The following is a 19,084-nucleotide window of genomic DNA, read 5'->3' as shown; positions in this document are numbered from 1 at the left end:
ACAAAGTTCTACAGCTACGTAGTTGATGTGCGTTTAATGCACAGTAGAGCACCAAGCGCAGACGAATCATGGCGGAAGTGCATAGAGATTGAGATTATTAACTCATTTTTTCTTCTTCGTCTGTAAGTATGAAATTGTTAAATACATTACCAATAACTGCGAATAATGTTCACCTTTTAGAACAGTGCTTGTGTCAATGAAATGTCATTTTCGTTTTGCGAAATGACCTGTTTAAATTTACATTTGATTTTGGTTGGGAAGTGTCACAAATTGATTAAAAAAAAAAAAATCGATGCAAATAATTATAATAATAATGTAATAAAACTTCAAACTATTCATTTATGACCATGTCCATACTTGTTAACATTACATTTTTATTGTAACAACTTAAAGTAGCTGAATTTGCTTAAATACTCCATGTTCACTGCGCCAATGGACATAACTCTCACCCATTTTACATGCCTAACTAAGAAACAACAGAATTTAGACTATATAAAAAGTTATTAATTAGTTTTTTCCCCAAGATTTTAACACTTTGTATTGTTACTTGTAAGTTGTTGTACTATTCAAAATAGTTGCGATAACGTAACCCTCCTGCCAGGAGTGTTACGTTACCGCAACTATATTCAAAAGTGTCTGCCTGCATTCTGTCGACAATTATTAATTTATTTATGTAAATGTCAATCCTTCTGGACAGGTAAGACTAAGTAAGGATTTGAGTCTATTCAAATTTAGGGAAATAAAGGTGTTTCGACTAGCCCAGGTTGGACTCCTCCGTTGCATGCAACGCAGTGGCACTGACTGATGTCCTACCAGGGCTAGTGTTCCATCATGCCTGATGCAGAGTTTTAGTCGGAGGCTGTGTTAAACTTGGAAAAGTTTCCGCATGGCGCCACCACTTTTTCATTCGATATGAAATAATATAGTATCTAATTTACCTCAATGAGATATCCCTTTTTGTAAAAATGAGTGAAAAGGTGGTGGCGCCATACGGAAAGTTATCCTTAAACTTATCCAAGTAAAATTAAAACCTTAAATTTAGTTTGCTTTACTTCATAATACATGTCATTGTCAATATTTTTTATGGAAGTACATGGGAATAAATGTGTTTTTGAATTCAATTTCACCTTTTTCTCCCATAATTTAGGTCCTTATATTTAGTCCTTATGATGAAATTTTGTCTTACATTTTTTCTTTCAAGTCAAAATTAAGCATTCCAGCTGACAATTCCTCTACAGTAGAGAAAAATTTGAAAAGTTAAATATCCTGGAATGCACAAGGTCACTCTTTTGGTAAACATTTTTATTTACACTACATCGTTGGTCAATGGCAGTCATGAAGGATTTACTTGGAGTGACCCTTATCTGGTTTCTGAACATCCAAAGTTAGTGACGGTGGAAATTGTTTTAGTGAATGACATTATTGGGACAAAAACAAAAGCATTTTCTGCAAACTATTTGTACACAATTTTTAGTCTAAACTCACTCAAAAGCTTTTATCCCAAAAGTATTCACAAAAACATTGGTTAAACGTTCTGAAATGCAACAAGTTCAATATTGTTCCAGGGCCTTAGAGTCGGATAAGAAACCAATAACTGAAAGCTTGTATTTGCTTTACATTCAGCCAAAATTATGAGGGTCTTAAAAAAAACATTTACACATAAGTCACCAGTCCGCTGGCCAAGTGCAAGTTGAAACACCTGTGGACCAGTTAAAACTATATCCAACTAGTCCTGCTGGCTAGTTTATTATTGTAAACTAAAGTCATATCATTTCAATTGTGAACCACTTTTCACTGGAGTACTAGTAGACTAAAAAGCCCCATGCTAATGACAATGTTAAAAAAAAAAAAAAAATATGGACCAGAAAAAAGCTGACGAGTGAAGTGACTTGAAGCTTAGTTAGCTAACTTGTCCTTATTATTATAACAAGTTGGTGCAAACCCTATTTATGTACATTGTAACATGTACATGTATAGTTAGTAGTCTCTGGAAATCAAATGTACTACCTCCATGGTTTAATGTATTTTTTTGTGCAGTGTAGTAAACAAGCTTTACTCACCCACAAGTCCCTGAAGTCTTATATTATGTAATTTGATCATTCAGCCAGTAACCTTATAAGTCTGGCTTTCTTATTACATGTATCCTGCCCAATATCCATCTGGCTTACATGTTACATTTAATTAGACCACCTGGAGCTAGGAGTCATACAGAGTTCATGGCCTCTGTTGACCCCGTCTTGACCTTGGTGCCCCTTCAGATATTTTCCAATGAAAGGGCCTTGGCCCTGCCATGTGCAAAATGAAAAATGGTCTTGCCCTGACCTCCAATAGATGAATTTCTCATTTCTCAATATCTCATTTTAGTCCAAACCTAATCCTACATGTAACCATTCATAGTGTAACTTGTAGATTAATAATTATACTGAATACATGTACAGTGTGTATGCTTGTAATACCACAGTCACGGTAACAAATTGTGAAGTTTTACATGTATTGGTTGAGACCAATCCTGTGATATAATCCTAATATAAAGACGCAAAGGTCACGTGTGCACTACGCATGACGCTCCCTCAGTGTAGAGGGTAACATGAGTTTGTTTACCTGGTTGGTATCTTGATCGTCCCCACCTTTTGTCGATTTCCAGTGCTTTGTACAATTTGAAATGGCCCCAGGTTACACTTTGCCTCGGGTACCATTTCCCTTGAGGGTATGTACAAAACACCATGGATCCCTTCACAGCATGCAACTTGTAACTGTCTACACAACTAATTGTTTGCCATCCTGCATTTTGGGTGACGACCTCAAGGCTTCTGTTTCATGGGTTAAGTTCTGTATCCAAATACATGTACGAAGGACACATTGAACCCATCCTAAGTTAGGACGGGTTACTTGTCTTAACTCGAGATAAGGATTGATCCTAGCGTTCCGTGAATCGACTGCAGGACACTTATCTTTGATAGCGTCCTAACATCTTTGGATACGGAACTGAACCCGTCCTAACTCCTAAGATTAATCCTAAGTTAGGAAGAGTTTGGTGAAATCGACAACAGGATTCTTGTACATGTATGTGCACTACCAATCCTATATTGTAGTTCACAGTACCTATGTCCCATCCGAAGGACAAAGCAATTATGGTGAAGAATTTTGCTTATTATGGTGATGTACCGCGAGTGGGACTTGAACGCATACCCTGCTGATCAGAAGCACTGGAGCTGCATTCCTATGCTTTTATAACCACTCGGCTATTGGACACGGCACATGTGTTTTAAAAGTGCAGATTATCTTGAAAATTCAGGTCTTCATATTTGTTACACTACGCATGCTGACTGAATGTCCAGACAGCAGTGACTGAAAAAGACATTTATGGAAAAGAAAAATACAAATGTCGTCATCTTGTGAAAGAAATACAAACGTGGTCATTCGGTATTTTCACTTCATGGCGTGTCAAGACCCACAGTGTACATTGTGTGCGTAGAGATTGAATAAATACAGGGGCATGGATGGGGAAATACCCAATTTACTTATCATTACCATCAGTAGGTTGGTATTACCCTTGATGTCATGATAACACAATAGACTTTCAATGTATTGCACACACCTAGTGAAACTCCCTACAATGTATGGTCTGTATTGTTGGAAGTCATTCATCATGACCATGTACTTCGAACAATTAGGCCAAATAAAAAAGTAGCAGTTGATCGTCCCCTCCCGTATCCTTTTTGAGGTTGCATCCTTTTTTTTTTTTTCTTCTCAGAATGACAACTCCTTTGCGTATACTTTTTTTCATTTAACTTAGTTATCTTTTAAGACTTGTACATAACTACATAAAGTAAATGGTGAATTTAAACTGAAGAATTGGTGGCCAATTCGAATTAAAATGCTTGACAGCCACCTTTGATGTTTGGGGGAACAAAGGCCCCAATCCTCCTCTTTTTTGGAAACATCGGGACGATCAACTGGTATATTTTTTTTACTTGGCCTTATTATAGGGGTTGTATTGCCAAGCTACTGCAGTTTATGATTCGCTTACTGCGATGCATGAAGGAAGTTTGTTGTGACAATACTGAGCTGAAATACGTACGTGCAGTTTGCCTGGTTTTATGTAGAGAATCTACAGTTTCTACATTTTTGTTTTAACAGTAAACCAAATTGTGAGTTCAGGGAAAACTGCTCACATACCTACTGTAGGCCTATAATGTGAAAATTTTGAAGGTAAGCAATTACTCTTTGAAGGGTCCAATCAAAACATTGACTTGCTGAAAAAACCATACTCGCTCTCTAACATACAGTTCTTACAATTAATTTATGATACATTGTTGGTTTTTAGTCATATCTGTACCTGAAATTTCTGTCTTTCTTTCTAGTTGTTTTGTCCAAATGAAGTGAAACAGAAATTGGACGAGGTTGTGAAACCCAGATTGATCTTTGTGCACTCCTATGAGTGATTTACATGTATTTGTTCAATGAGGATGTTTTATGGGTACATTTCCTTCCTTGTTTTATGAAACTACAATCTACGTACAATTTATTAGAAGTTGTAGTCTACATGTAATCCCAGTGGTTAAAGAGTCATGTAACTTGTCATAGCTGATATTCGCTTATTATGGTTTTTTCCAAGGTCCAACTCAATTGCTAATCACAAACAAAATAATGCCTAAATCAGTTACCAGCCAAAACATCATGTCACATGCACCGTCTGTTACCGATTTCCTGCTGGTTTTTGCTAAGCAGGAAATTGCTGAGCATTTAATTAATATTTGCTGCTGAAGCAGCTCTATAAGCCTTTTTGAGGTATGGCGGACGTGATATGTGTGCGTCACATGCCGCGACTGATGCCACGCTCACAATGTTGGTGGTCATTAGGTTTACATGTAAACGCAGCGTCGCCTAAAATGCGCACTTCACTGAATAACATACGTTCTATTTCTATGGTCAATACGCACAAATTTACCACAACTTTACAGTGTTGTAGCATTGTGTCCGCCATACCTCAAAAAGGCTTATGAAGTTGGACTCAGCACTAGTTAGCAAATTGAGTGGTCTGATATTAATTTTACAACAGCACAGTTATAAAATTGCACAATAAATGTAGAACAGAAACCCACAAAACAATTTATGTAGGTCTTTAATCATCTCTATCTGATAAAAAGATGCATACCTGGATTTTTGTTTTTGACAGGGCAAGGCCATTTTAATTTTGCTTTGGGCACTTCCATTTAAGCTTGGGCGATATCGATGTATTTTATTCACGATATATCGCCGACAATATATCGCGATATTCGATATAATCGCGATTAATTAAATTTGACAGTCATCAGTCTTCAAACTCCAAGTGAAAGTTGTAGAAGAGACAGTCATAGCATAAGAGAGGTGTTTTAATGACCTATTCTTCTGGTTTACTCCAAACCTATGGGGTGCAAGATGTCTCAGCTAGCAAATACAGCGCCATATTTAATCAATATCGCGATATATCGATATTTCGATTAAAACCAAATCCATCCGATATCGAAATCGTTTCCAAATTAATATCGCGATATTCGATAATATCGTGATATCGCCCAAGCTTACTTCCATTATAAAATCTTAAAATGTTAGAACTTTTGAAGGAACGCCAAGACCAGGGCAGCAGTGTCTATGGGCTCTGTGTATCTCCAGTTCTAATAGTTATTTTGAGAACACTGTGTACATGTACATACGCAGACACGTAGGCCTATACGCCTCTCATAATATTCATGCATCACGTCATAATCCTTACCCAAAATGAGGCTATAGGCGCACGTCCCCCACCACTTGCAGTGGCTGCGCCTATGACCTTGTTTTTGGTTTGAATTGTGACGTACTCATGCATGAATATTAAGACAGGCGTATTGTATGAATGTTCTACATTTCACGTCTTAGATCCAAAGGCACGTATATTCATAACAGTGTATTGGTATCTACGGTACTCGAACACATTTACTTAAGTATCTATTCACGTAAGTAGCCCTTAACAAACAATAATTTGATACTTTCTTTGCGCTTAACTCATCAGGAATTGATTTGCCGTCTGTTTCATTTTCATTATGTCCAGAAACGTCAGGCCATTTTAATGGCCTTTATACCATAGGCCCTTTTGGTTTGCAACAGCTAATTTATTTTCTCATTTCTTTTTGCTTCACACAGATTTGAGAGAATGTCTTCGTTGGACTATGTTGTCCAGTAAACAGTCTCCAAGGAACACAAAGGACATGGCACCTGAACCAATAGGTTTACTGGTCAAAATGCGCAAGAGCCTTGGTGGTGGGAAACAACATCGCAGGAACAGCGATGACCTCAGTCACGCAACTCGCAGCCGTCCTTTGTCTGTCCCGCAAGTGGACGCTGACACAGTCATGTCCTACATGCGAGAATCGTCGCTTGAGAAAGCAGGCACGGTGAGGTACAGCTCGTTAACAACGGCTCCTAACGGACTCACTGACTCCGCGCAGGTCACACATACATGTACAAACGGGAAACTTCCCAATGGCGTTAATTGCAAAACAGATGAGAACGCTAATAAACAAGACGGTGGTGCTCATCAGCCCAAGAAGTCAAACTCCAGTATCTTTGAGAAGCAGGGAGCGCGCCCTAAAGTGCGGAAGAGTTCAAAGGGTGATGTAGCAAATCTTGTTGATGTAGCAAGCAAAGGTGCATCCCTTGATGGAGAGAGATGTAAACCTCAAGGGACACCTGCTTCTCTCCCCTCTGTGGAAATGGATCAATCTTGTCTCCCTGCCCACAATACCGACTATGACAGCAATTCCAAAAATTCAGGATGTCCTACTGGAAAGGCTACCAGTGATGTAACTTCTGATTCATTTCAAATGAGTAAACAAACAGTTCCTTGTAGCAAACCAGCTGTGCTCCCACCACCAAGGGACATCACTTCAAAAGGAAGCGCTCCCATGAACATTTATATGGAAGCGGAGGTCCCTCCTGCTTTCCAGGACGAAGTAAGTATGAAAACTCTTGAGAACATGAAAGAACTGGAGTCAAGAAACCCTCCATCTGAGAGACCTCTTAGTGTGTCTCGTCTTGGAAGATCGGTCTCTCCTGCACAGCAGGTACCGGAGGAGTTGCTAGTTTCAGCATGTATGCCGTATACACAGGTAGAAGATGAGACATCTGAGGAAGGGAATGGAGAGCCATTACCAGCAGATCTGAAATACAGTAAGTCACAAGGTGCTCTACTCACAGAAGAATCACAGGCACACCAAGTCGACGCTCCTCCTGTCAGGCCCACCGCGACACCCAACATCTATCAGTCACAGACATTTCCTTGTAATCAATACTCCAACACGTATTTCAATGGGGATGTGACCACTAACAATGAGGCTGCAGTGGGAGATGGGAGTTCAGAATCCGAGGGAACGCTGGACCAATCTGCGAGTAAGAGTGTTGCAAGTTCAGACGTTAAAGACGATCCACAATCTTGCTCTGACAAAAAGCATTGCTGTACATGCACATGTGGTAATAAAACACATCCGTACATGTTTGTTCAGAGTGACCGTAGTTACAAGAAGACGTCCCTTGTGCTTGAAAGCATTCCTCTCGCCATGGAAGAGGAGCTGGGCTCACCACCGAAGGCTAGAACGCCGCATATCGCCATGATCATCAACAGCAATAGCATGTTTTTAGATGCAGACTCTCCGGTGAAGCAACTGTCCCAGCAAGACTTGGACATGATTATCAAATGGAATAACTTCTCCCTTGTGCAAGAGACCAAGGAATCAAGCAAAGAGGAAGAAGACCAGAAAGACTGTACTGACACCACAAGGGCCTTTGCTGCGATGAAAATGTCTGAGGAAGAAATCAGCTCTCCTCCTGACAAGGTTCTCCCGGACAATCTCCAAGACGTCTTGGGAGCAGCTGGGGGTGTTGATACCAATGAGACATCAGCACCAAGGGTCGATAGAAGCTCCAAGCCCAAGGGTTTGAAGAAACTCCCAGATGATGATGATGAAGATGATCACCATAAAGATGAGGAGGACCCTCCTCCGCTTCCCCCAAGAATGCCATCAACACCCAGCAGCCAGAGCGACAGCATGCGCAGAACCATGTCTGCGTTCCCGTACATGGACGATGACGACGACGACATCCCAACGCACGAGTTCCTGAGTGACATCGGACTGGATTTCGACCCGGACACCAAAAACAAGAGTAAGTCTCTGCCGAGAATTGCCACTCAACTTCCATCGACCTCTCCTCCGGAGATGAGGGCCATGAAGAGGGTGAAAACAGTCAACATGAGGAATCGGTTCTCCCAAATGTTCAAGCCGGGTAGTAAGAAGAAGAGGCATTCAACTCACGGCTTTCCTGATCGACCTTTGCCTGATATACCGCCGCATCCTAAACTCAATAAGATCAAAGAGACTGCAGCGAGACGTCTATCGTCTTATGCGATGACCAACCCTGATGAGACTGCTACTGCCCAACAGGCTTCTAAAGGTAAACCCTCTATGATTTCATTTCAATATGTTTTTTTTATTAATTCTGAAAAATTATCTTCCAGGAACCCGATGGAGAGAAGACAAAGAAGGAGGTTTCAGTTTTACATGTGGGTGGGAGGGAAACACAACCAAATATTTTTATTTTCCAATTTTGTTTTTACCCAATGCAATCATACCATTCATTCAGAGAAAATATTGTGAAGTTAAAACATTTCCTTTACCATAAATACTTGGCTTTGCTGTAAAACAAAGTGTAGAAAGATAACTCCAGAGGTGGCTAGCTATGTGTATGTTTATTTCAAGATTTATATTATGGTACGTGATTGCAACAATCTGTTTATTGCAAGATAATGGCAGTAATATTTCAATGTTCATCTTTTTCAGACGGTTTGTCCAAAGATGAGGCCAGCAAATTAGAAGTGGATATGGCCAGAAAGCAATTTGCAGTCAGTCTTCGGAAAATCAGTGAGGTATGAAAACTAATGTTTACCGAACCCATTTTGAGGGTACCAAGACTATGATTTGGGCCAAATGTCATGGCTGTGCTTACTGTAAGGAAAGAATCAGTGTTTACGAAAGCAGGAAATTCTGCGCCTACGTCAAGTGTATTTCGGCACTTGTAACTGCAGAACTATGGGGTAAGCAGAGTTATGAAATTGGGCCCAGGTCCATAAGGTTTATTGGGAAAAGCAAAAGATCAAGAGATGGCGCTGTTGAACCCACACAAAGTTGTTGGCCGAGCGTGCGCACGTCATGCATGACAACACCGTGCTCACGTTGAATGCCCCCTCTGCCTACCCATAACACACTGCTGTTCTAAATCGCTATAAACCTTACATGAGGCAATGAAGTACTAAACTTTAAGACTTGATTGTTGCTATTAACCCTAACCCCCTTGGGGCTTTGGCTTTTGCTTTTCCATTTGTCTTTGTCCTTAACATAGTTTTTGTTCTAAAGTATTGATATAAGTACAGTCAATGTGATTATGACTCATTTTGCATTATTCTGTCATTTATGGCAGCATTGAAATAAAATAACAAAAACATAGGCCTAGATGATGATGAATGCTATGCAACTTTCAAAATTCTCCACTCTACGGTAAAGCAGTTGTTGAACATTTTACATGTACTGTAGGAAAAATTAACTTTCTCCTTGAAGCGTTGCCTCTACAGCCTTGCCTCTCCTGGTTAAGTTTGTTTTTTCTTGTACAATGTATATTTAATGTACTTTTCCTGTATCTGTATGTTTATGTATTATTTTAGCAGTTGCGTAAAACAAACAATTAAATTATGATAATAGTAAAATGGTAACTTAACACTGCTATGTTTTACTAGGATAACATTGGTACTTGTTCCAGTGTTAAGCAATCCTTCTGTACCGTACCCTCCAAAGTCAGCCAACTTTGTAAAATGGACTGTGGAGGATTTGGGATGTGTTGGGTTTTAATTGATATTCATAAATACCTCAGACAGTTTTGCTATTCCTATTGGTGGAAAGCACGTCACGTGGGTGTGTATAAACCTTTGTTAATGACCAGCAAATAGTGTTGAAACATGGGCGTGACACGCAAGCTTGCACCTGTGCTTAAAAGACAGTTTCTTCATGCCTATTGGTCGAGAGCAACGGCCGGGAGTCCGGGACAGTTGTGCCACATCACGCGATATGCGCGCCGCACACAGCATTCCCTTTTAAGGAGTTGTTTACCGAGGGCCTTTCCATTTCATAGCTGGAGGGGTGTTGTGTTGAAAGAAATCATTGAACAATTGTAATTTTTGCATTGAATTTTTCTTTTTGACCAAAAAGTGTTGATTTTATTTTGACTGAAAAGGTATATGAATGGGAATCAAAGTGTGTTGAATCTGTTATCAACTACTGGTTTAAACCCGCCGAGGCCTGGTTCTTATAACTTTCCTCAACTTCGTCTCGGTAAAAATATCAAGAACCAGGCCTCGTTGGGTTTAAACCACTAGTTGAAAACCTCTTCACCACACATTGATTCCCTTATTCATGTTACTACTGTATTCACACACACAGAATTGTATTTCATTGAGAAAATTGTGGGTGATTTTATCGAAAGTAACAAGGAAATGAAAATGACAGCTTCTCTACTAAAGCGGATACACAGTTCAAACAATTTACGGAAAGCTTAAGTACGTAGCTTACAGTCAGCACATTTACAAAGTTTCTTTGAAATTCGGTTAGGGACAGATATTTCCTGTTAAAGCCATTGGACCCTTTCGGTTCAGAAAAAAAAAAAAAAAAAGTTCACAGATTTACAAATAACTTACAGGGTTTACAGAAGGTAGTGGTGAAAGACTTCTCTTGAAATATTATTCCATGAAATGCTTTACTTTTTGAGAAAACAGTAAAACAATATCAATTCTCGATAGCGAGAATTACAGATTTATTTTAAACACATGTCATGACACGGCCAAACGCGTGGATACAAGGGTGGGTTTTCCCGTTATTTTCTCTCGACTGCGATGACCAATTGAGCCTAAATTTTCACAGGTTTGTTATTTGATATAGAAGTTGTGATACACGAAGTGTGGGCCTTGGACAATACTGTTTACCGAAAGGGTCCAATGGCTTTAAGTCAGACATTCTTTATTTGGTTGAAATACTGTTGTGAACCCCAAAAATGCTTGACAGTTCTTTTCCCCTTTTCTTTATTGTTGAAATGTTTGCATAAGGTAATAATTCAAAGGTTTTTGCATTTATTTGTCATTTTTTGGAAAGGTCATAACCCAAGTATCACCACTTGCCAGTTGTTACTGTAAATCTCTCAAATTTGTTGACTCTGTTCAATGCATAGTATTTGTATTCTTATGACAAAAATGAAAATACTAACAATAAAAAGTAAACAAAAACGTTTCTAGTTGCCTCTCAAAAATTGTTTGTTTTTGTATTCAATACTTCAGAAGGTGTAACATACAATGTGAATGTTAAAAGTGTTGTGGTGGGGTTTGTGTGTTTGTGTGTGTCTTTTTTTAGGGGGGGGGTAACATGCCAAGGAAGGACATTGGAGTGAAAAACAAATTGTCAACACTTGCAAAGTGTTGAGACAATCTGTGTACTTACACTTGTCCTTTACAAAGTTTTCTTGGATTAGAAAATCTTTGGGGGGGTTTCTGGAAATGGATAAAGCAAGTACTCCTTGTAGGCCTAATTGTATACATTTTCTATTGTTTCAAAGTGAAGTACATGCATTTTTGTAGAGGTCTAAGACTAGGTCATGTTCTAAATAAACTTTTGCCAATGATTCCCATGTTTGCATAATGTTTAACATAGTAAATCAAAACCGAATGTATAGTCCATTATATTTACTTAAGACTTACTTGAAAAATTGGGTAAATTCAACAACATTAATTACATGTATGTCTTAGTGCATGATGATAATTATACAGACGCAGTTTTTCTTTAAAAAGGTTAAATAATTTATTTAGTCTTATTTACACAGTAACATATGACAAAAACAATGTTATTGGCGTGTCCCTTTCATTGCATCTAATGAAGTAGTTTTTGCTATGAAACCTTATAAATTTTATGAAGTTTTTTTTATGGAATTAGTTAGTCTTTATAAGTGCTACCACTACCTTTAAATAACAAAATGGAGTAAAATATCTTATTTACTCAGTCACAATAATAAAAAACAATGTTCTTGGCTTCATCCCCTTCATTGCATCGGGGCTGTTGTTACGAAATATAGTGCAGTTTTACACGTAATTAGTTAGTCTTTTTGTGCTTCCACTACCTTTACAGTAACAAAGGGAATACCCAATGTAGTGTACATGTACATGTATCTAATGTAATGATGTTTGTTGTTGTTTTGTTGTAGTATGGATGGTACTGGGGACCCATGAATTGGGACGATGCCGAGGCCCGTCTTGAGAACATGCCAGACGGTTCATTCCTTGTCAGAGACAGCTCCGATGACAGACATTTGCTCAGTCTCAGCTTTAGAGCGCAGGGTAGTACACATCACACACGAGTTGAACATCAAATGGGTAGGTCAAACCATTTCTTGGTTCAGTGGATCCTCCATTTTCCTGACTGTAGTTTAGTTTTAGACAAAATCAAATAAAACCTGTTTAACAGATTTTGGTAGGTGTGATGCAATCAAGCAAAACGAGGCGTTTTGTTGCCCCAGGAACTTTTTTTTTCCATTTGAAAAGAGCATAATATATGCTTTAATATGGTTAAAACCTCTGTTGATTAAAAATGTTGATACATGTACCTTATTTGGTTCACAAATTGGGAAAGTTGAGAAAAATTCCAAATCGAGAAAAACAAATTTAAAGTATGAATGTTTTTTATTGAACAAAACATCGCCACATTTTCACATAGCAATTGGTTTTAGTATGAACTGCATAATCAGTCAAAATTTTTCTTTCAGACTAAAATTAATTAATACATTATCAAAAATTATCTTTACCAATCCTGTATAATACCGTTAGGCCTAAAGCTTCCGTAACAATGTTTTTGTCAATCATTTTGAAAGCTGTTTAATCTGTCCTAAAACTGACTGCATCAACAGCGAAAAGTGACACTACACCAAAATGTACAGTGTTCATACACTGTACACATAGCCTTCATAAGGGTTTACTTTGTATGTTGTTTACTCAACTGTAGGGCAAATGTACATGAATGTAATACTGTACGAGTAAGGTTATATGTTCATGTTTTTGAACTTTAGATATTTTCTCCGTCACACTCGAATACTCTCAGCCAAATGTTTGGAATCCATTGCATGGGTTCATTGTCAAGCCCTTTTCATAACGGTTCAATTGATGGTACACATTGTGACGTTATGTCTTTTCTCTGCATTGGGCCTCTTGACCCCAATGTCTGGGACTTGTTTATTTAAATGTTTGTACATGTACAAGTACAATTATACCTGTAGTAATAATAATAATAATAATAATAATAATAATAATAATAATAATAATAATAATAATAATAATAATAGAAGGTATTTTTAATGCGCCAAATCAATCTTAACAGATTTTCAACGCGCAGCAGAGACAAGTTAACACAACAATACATGTGCATATCCAGTAAACTCTAATCAAACAATAATAATAACACAATTTGAAAACAACAACATTGAGAAGAAATCAGAACCAGGAGGGAAACCACGACCAGACCTGCAGCATTGAGCCAAAGAATGTCCCGCCAAAGCCGGTCTCTCTATGACGAGAACGTGCAGGCCAAGCTGACGATACCGGCTCACTATTTGAAACATAATATGTACAATTGTCCACTTCGTATGTGTAAAAAGCAGGAATCTAATACCAGGAAGCCATGCCATGATATAGTTGTGTTACGCTGGGTTTCCTGTAAACACAGAATGCAGAAAGCTTCTGTTTCAGTGGGCTATCAACCCAAATCAACTGCCACCAGAGGCACGTTGCCACCTGCTCCCGGGCTGAAACAGGGTTACCCCTTCACAGTCCATAGGGATGGAGACATAGGTATCAAAATCATCCACTAAGAGCCTGGCTGTGATATGTATCTCATAGATGCCAAATTTTACTTGCTTAAAACTGTGTTCTAAGTATGTCTGTTTTAGTATAATTTGTTCTGCTTAACAGTAGTCTTGACAAACAACATTATTCAATTCAGTTATGATCACTTTTCTCACGTTTCATCCCACAGGAAAGTTTAGTTTCTGGTCGCAACCCTGCAGCCACGGCAGCGCCTCCATCGTGGAGTTTGTAGAGGAAGCAATGCGCCACTCACGCAGCGGGCGTGTCCTCTACTTCCTCCGCCCGCGAAATCCCGGGTTCCCGCCCGCAGCGGTCCAGCTCCTCTACCCCATCTCACGGTTCCAGAAAGCTCGCTCCATGCAGCACATGTGTCGCTTTGTGATCCGCAAGCACGTTCGCCTTGACCACATTGACAGTTTACCATTGCCAAAACGATTGAAAAGCTATCTCAAGGAGGCACAATATTATACACAAGACGACATTCTTCATTGACCCTTGACTCCTTCTCTGTAAGTATTTCACAGTCACCTTGGGGAGCACGACAACACGAGTGTAATGACAACTTGCTGGAGCAACATGTCACACCATCTAGAAAACAAAGTTTTTCTTTGCACTCTGCCTAAAGCTTTTGAATATGTATAATTTTTGAGTTGGCATTGCAGAAGATTCTGGGTTTGTTACCTCCTGCAGTCTGTGGCTGTTTAGTATACCCTTAAGCCTGGTTCATACTTACGTCACAGCTTCTGTTTCGCTGCAAATATTTTGCAGTTGAACACAGCTACCTCTTCCGATTTATTTGTTGTGAATTTATGACGTCACAATTCGTACCTCAGGAAGTATGAACCAGGGGTTACTCTCACTGACCTAGGCTGTCGCTCAGGACGTCCCTACATGTAGCTAAAGTTAAATCATAAAAATAGCCAAATCAAGAGAATACCTGAATAGCTACATGTATACGTATCAATTAGGTAGCCTAAAGCTTTTGAATATGTATAATTTTTGAGTTGGCATTGCAGAAGATTCTGGGTTTGTTACCTCCTGCAGTCTGTGGCTGTTTAGTATACCCTTAAGCCTGGTTCATACTTACGTCACAGCTTCTGTTTCGCTGCAAATATTTTGCAGTTGAACACAGCTACCTCTTCCGATTTATTTGTTGTGAATTTATGACGTCACAATTCGTACCTCAGGAAGTATGAACCAGGGGTTACTCTCACTGACCTAGGCTGTCGCTCAGGACGTCCCTACATGTAGCTAAAGTTAAATCATAAAAATAGCCAAATCAAGAGAATACCTGAATAGCTACATGTATACGTATCAATTAGGTAGCAGTGGAACTTTACTAGTTCACTAAGACAAATTCACCAGGGCCAAGTTTCATAGATAGAGCTGCTTAAGTACAAACAGTAGCCAAGCACAACAAAATCTTGCTTACCAGAATAAGGTTACCAGGCAAAATATGTGTACTATCTGTAACTGTTATCATCTGTAACTGGTATCCTGCTTATTTTTGCTGTGCAGAAAATTCTTAAGCAATATTTTCTGGTTAAGCAGCTCTATAATTAGGCCCTGATAAAGGCTTAGAACACACTACATGTAGTCAAAATGTTGAGAAAACAAATCTACGCATTCAATTCAGAAACAACTCTCCTTCCAAAAGAGATGGTGAACCCATAAGAATTTATTGAATGCGTTATATCAGTCAAGATTATCAAGCACCATTGATAGACTTTGTCTGTAGGCTTGTCTGTAGTGTAAACATTTTGAGTTCCCATGTACATTACTGTAACTTTTGAAGGCAACAAAAAGTGCACTTTAAGATTTACCCCAGTGTTCTAGTACAGACTGTCACTGTATATTTGTCTCAAAAAAATTGATTCGAAAACCACCCTTAAATCATACACCAATTTCTCTAACATCAACAAAATTAAGCTGACAGGGGCTCAATGAATTTTCACTAGGATCCAACGATATTTTGTAAATAATATGTTTTGATACATTATGTATGTTATGCATTTATGAAGATTTGTTTACAAGCTCATGTACTTACAGAGTGCATAGGGTAGCATTTCTTTTGATTATTGTTTAACGTAAAAACTGCAGCATTAGTTGTTCAGCATTAGATGAAATGTATTAACTCAATTTTCTTTTCTACAGAGATGCAAAATTTCATTAGTGATTCCAGTGATCATTTTAATTTTTTGAAAATTTCCCTTCAAAAATCTTTATTTGGAGGATGGAGGGGAGGGAGTCACTCGTATTGGCGTATTGGTAAAGAACAATTTGTCTATGAACATCACTTGTGCCTACTGCCTTTTGGTTAAACGTGTGTGCCTGCATGAATTAATCACAATGAATCATGTTTCTGTAGTAATTATTTGTGATTTGTAGATGTCAGAACCAAGGATCTGTTTCAAACACTGGGAAACTTTTGGTTTCACAAAACGTTCATGTACGTATGCTTTATGCTCATCACGTAAGGACACCAATAATTATGTGGAACAGTGTAGCTGCTTAGCTGCTATTGGTACAGGCCTGATACTTGTCTATTGTCATGATGGATCCCCTTCTCTGGGGTCACATAGGCGGGGTCGGCTGTCAAATGGCGTACACCGATCCATTAGGCTCCGCCCATGGCGCACGTGTGAGCAAGCACAGGTGAGCCTCTCCAATGCCATTCTGCACAACTCTGTCGCGCGTGTCAAGCATACGTGCACGCATGTCGGACCTTATAGTGTCGGACTTTTGGGTTGTGCAATGGGTTGTGATTGGTCAATACCAGTGGGGCGGGGCTCAATGGATCGATCTATTCCCAACCATGCCAGAAACACAGGGCTGATCACTTCTCTTTAAACAATACATCACAACACATGGAACCAACAGCTTAGTGTCCCATCCTTATGATGCAGCAATAATGGTTAAGTGTCTTGCTTAAAGACTCCAGTGTCAAGACGGGAACTCGAACCCACACTCAGAACACAAGAGCTTGAGTCTGGTGTACTTGACCACTGCCACTTAAGGGAGATAATTTAGACAATTGCCTCCTACTCAGCGACTGGATAATTCCAGCGGTCTTGTGGTTTTTTCAGTCCACTGTGTAGTACCTGTAATTTGAAATTAAACTCAATTGACTTCATTCTGAGCTACAAACTCTACAAGGACATGTGGATGTTTCCCCAAATTTGAGACAAGTCACATGTTTGCACGCAATGTAATCACATGTAGATGATTTTATGCAGTAGAACAAAGTTGAAACAATGATTGCAACAACAGTTGCACTAAAAAGAAAACAAAAAACCATATGTTTTTCATGTCATTAAGTTTGATGTACACTGAAGTCTAAGCAGATGGCCAAACGAATTTGAGCGTAACCCAGTTATTATAATTTTTTAGTGAAAGGACAAAGGAGCTGTTAATATTTGATGGATATGAGGCTTTGGATTGGGTAGTGTTTGTGTAACATTCATGTATTGTATCATGTATGATGTAGACTGTGACATTCCGACTGAAACTAATTCATCTTGTGTTGATAAAATATCAGCAGTGCCTGAATTTTCACTGGGACTGCATGCCTGAGGCCTGTGAGTTTAGCACTGGGCCAGTAAACTCATGACTTGACTAGTCTGGCAGTCTTGTGTTTTTGTTCAAACGTTGAATCTCCCTCAAAATTTTGTTGATTATTGTAGAAAACTTACTCACAACATAATGAGATAAATGTTCTCTTAGTATTTGTTCAAATTTAAACAGTTGTTAAATTGTGAGAACGTTTTTTTTTTCCTTCTCCTTTCAATTCTGGTCTCAAACACAAAATTCTGTCCCGTAATCATTTTGAGCTTAAAGCCCTCTGTTCTTGTGGATTGTCCCCCCTAAATTCTAGCCCTGAATCAGTTCTTCGCTTCTAAACAGGGAAACATGACTATTCAAAATGGAATGAAAGTGCATTGGATGTCGACCAAAAAGACAGGATTCTTATATCCTGTTAATTGTAGTATATTACCTTCCTGTGTAGATGTCACTGTGTAGATGTAGACATATAAATAAACATGACCAAATGTTAGGAAGTCAAACTTTGAACACACACAAAAGGAAAGAAGGGAAACAAGAGATCCAACTGTAGATAAGGGTTGGCTGCAAATAATCAAAAGCCTCATGTAAAATATTGTTTGTTGATTGTGTGAGATAAAGGTAAACCTGTTTTCAGGATTGTTTGAGGAACAGGGTCCAGTTTCATAAGTTTAAAAAACTGCTTAGCAACAATTATTAGGGCACCAGTCGTTTTATTGTTCATGGAATTTTAGCAGGATACCTGTTTCTGCTAAGCCAGATTCATATGTGCTAAGCAAGTTTTTGTGCTTACATGTTGTATGTAACTGGGTCCAGATTGGTCTTAAAATAGAAAAAAAAAAGATCTGTGTGAATTTCTTTTGCTGAACGCACGCATTACGTTTGTAAAAAAAAAAATTATTGACTCACAAGTTTTGTTTGTTTATTAAAAAAGAAAATCATGCCAAAAAATTGTTTAAAAAACAACATATATTCTTTGTAAGTAACTTAATCCCTGGTGGCCAAATAATTTTGAGAAAATAATATACTAAATAATTAAGGTGAAGGGAAATAATCCGTTACTAAATTTGTGTACGACATTTTCTTGTAAATGATTTTCTTTTACAAGATACATGGCAAGCTGGATATGAAAACTTGATAACAATGTGTCCAATCTTGGACCTTTTTTTTCCCGGCCCTTTTTTAAATTGTGGGTTCAGCTCTTGCTTAGGCTTGGTGCGCCTATCTGAGATCTTGAACTGAAAGCACGCATTTACAAAAATAAGTGGTGAAGAAAGAACTGAAGTAACGTCTTGGTTTTGAAAAGGTGCCTTGATGGCTTTATTTTATGTTCTTTAAAGGTCACATCAATTTCCACATCAAGTCAAAACAAGAAGATATGTTTGTCCAGATGGTGAATTTATATTTCAAACACAAAGTGTGACAAGCTTAAAGGCAGTGGACACTATTGGTAATTGTCAAAGACTAGCCTTCACAGTTGGTGTATCTCAACATGTGCATAAAATAACAAACCTGTGAAAATTTGAGCTAAATCGGTCATCGAACTTGCGAGATAATAATGAAAGA

The 19,084-nt window shown here is 38.6% G+C and overlaps 1 protein-coding gene across 1 annotated transcript; it reads left to right on the top strand.

Moving 5' to 3' along the window:
- Nucleotides 1-100: 100 nt before the first annotated feature.
- LOC117291303 lies at nucleotides 101-16,640 on the top strand (the record flags this gene model as incomplete). Its single annotated transcript, XM_033772940.1, has 5 exons — nucleotides 101-122; nucleotides 6,163-8,466; nucleotides 8,853-8,938; nucleotides 12,307-12,475; nucleotides 14,127-16,640. Coding segments are annotated over 5 exons (2,904 nt in total), but the record flags the coding sequence as incomplete, so codon positions are not given.
- Between the last annotated feature and the right edge of the window lie 2,444 nt (nucleotides 16,641-19,084).

The sequence above is a fragment of the Asterias rubens genome, chromosome 6, assembly GCF_902459465.1.
Source record: "Asterias rubens chromosome 6, eAstRub1.3, whole genome shotgun sequence".
Taxonomy (NCBI): Eukaryota; Metazoa; Echinodermata; class Asteroidea; order Forcipulatida; family Asteriidae; genus Asterias; species Asterias rubens.
The sequence above is the reverse complement of the archived record's forward strand: the minus strand, read 5'-3'. Positions and strand labels throughout refer to the sequence as shown.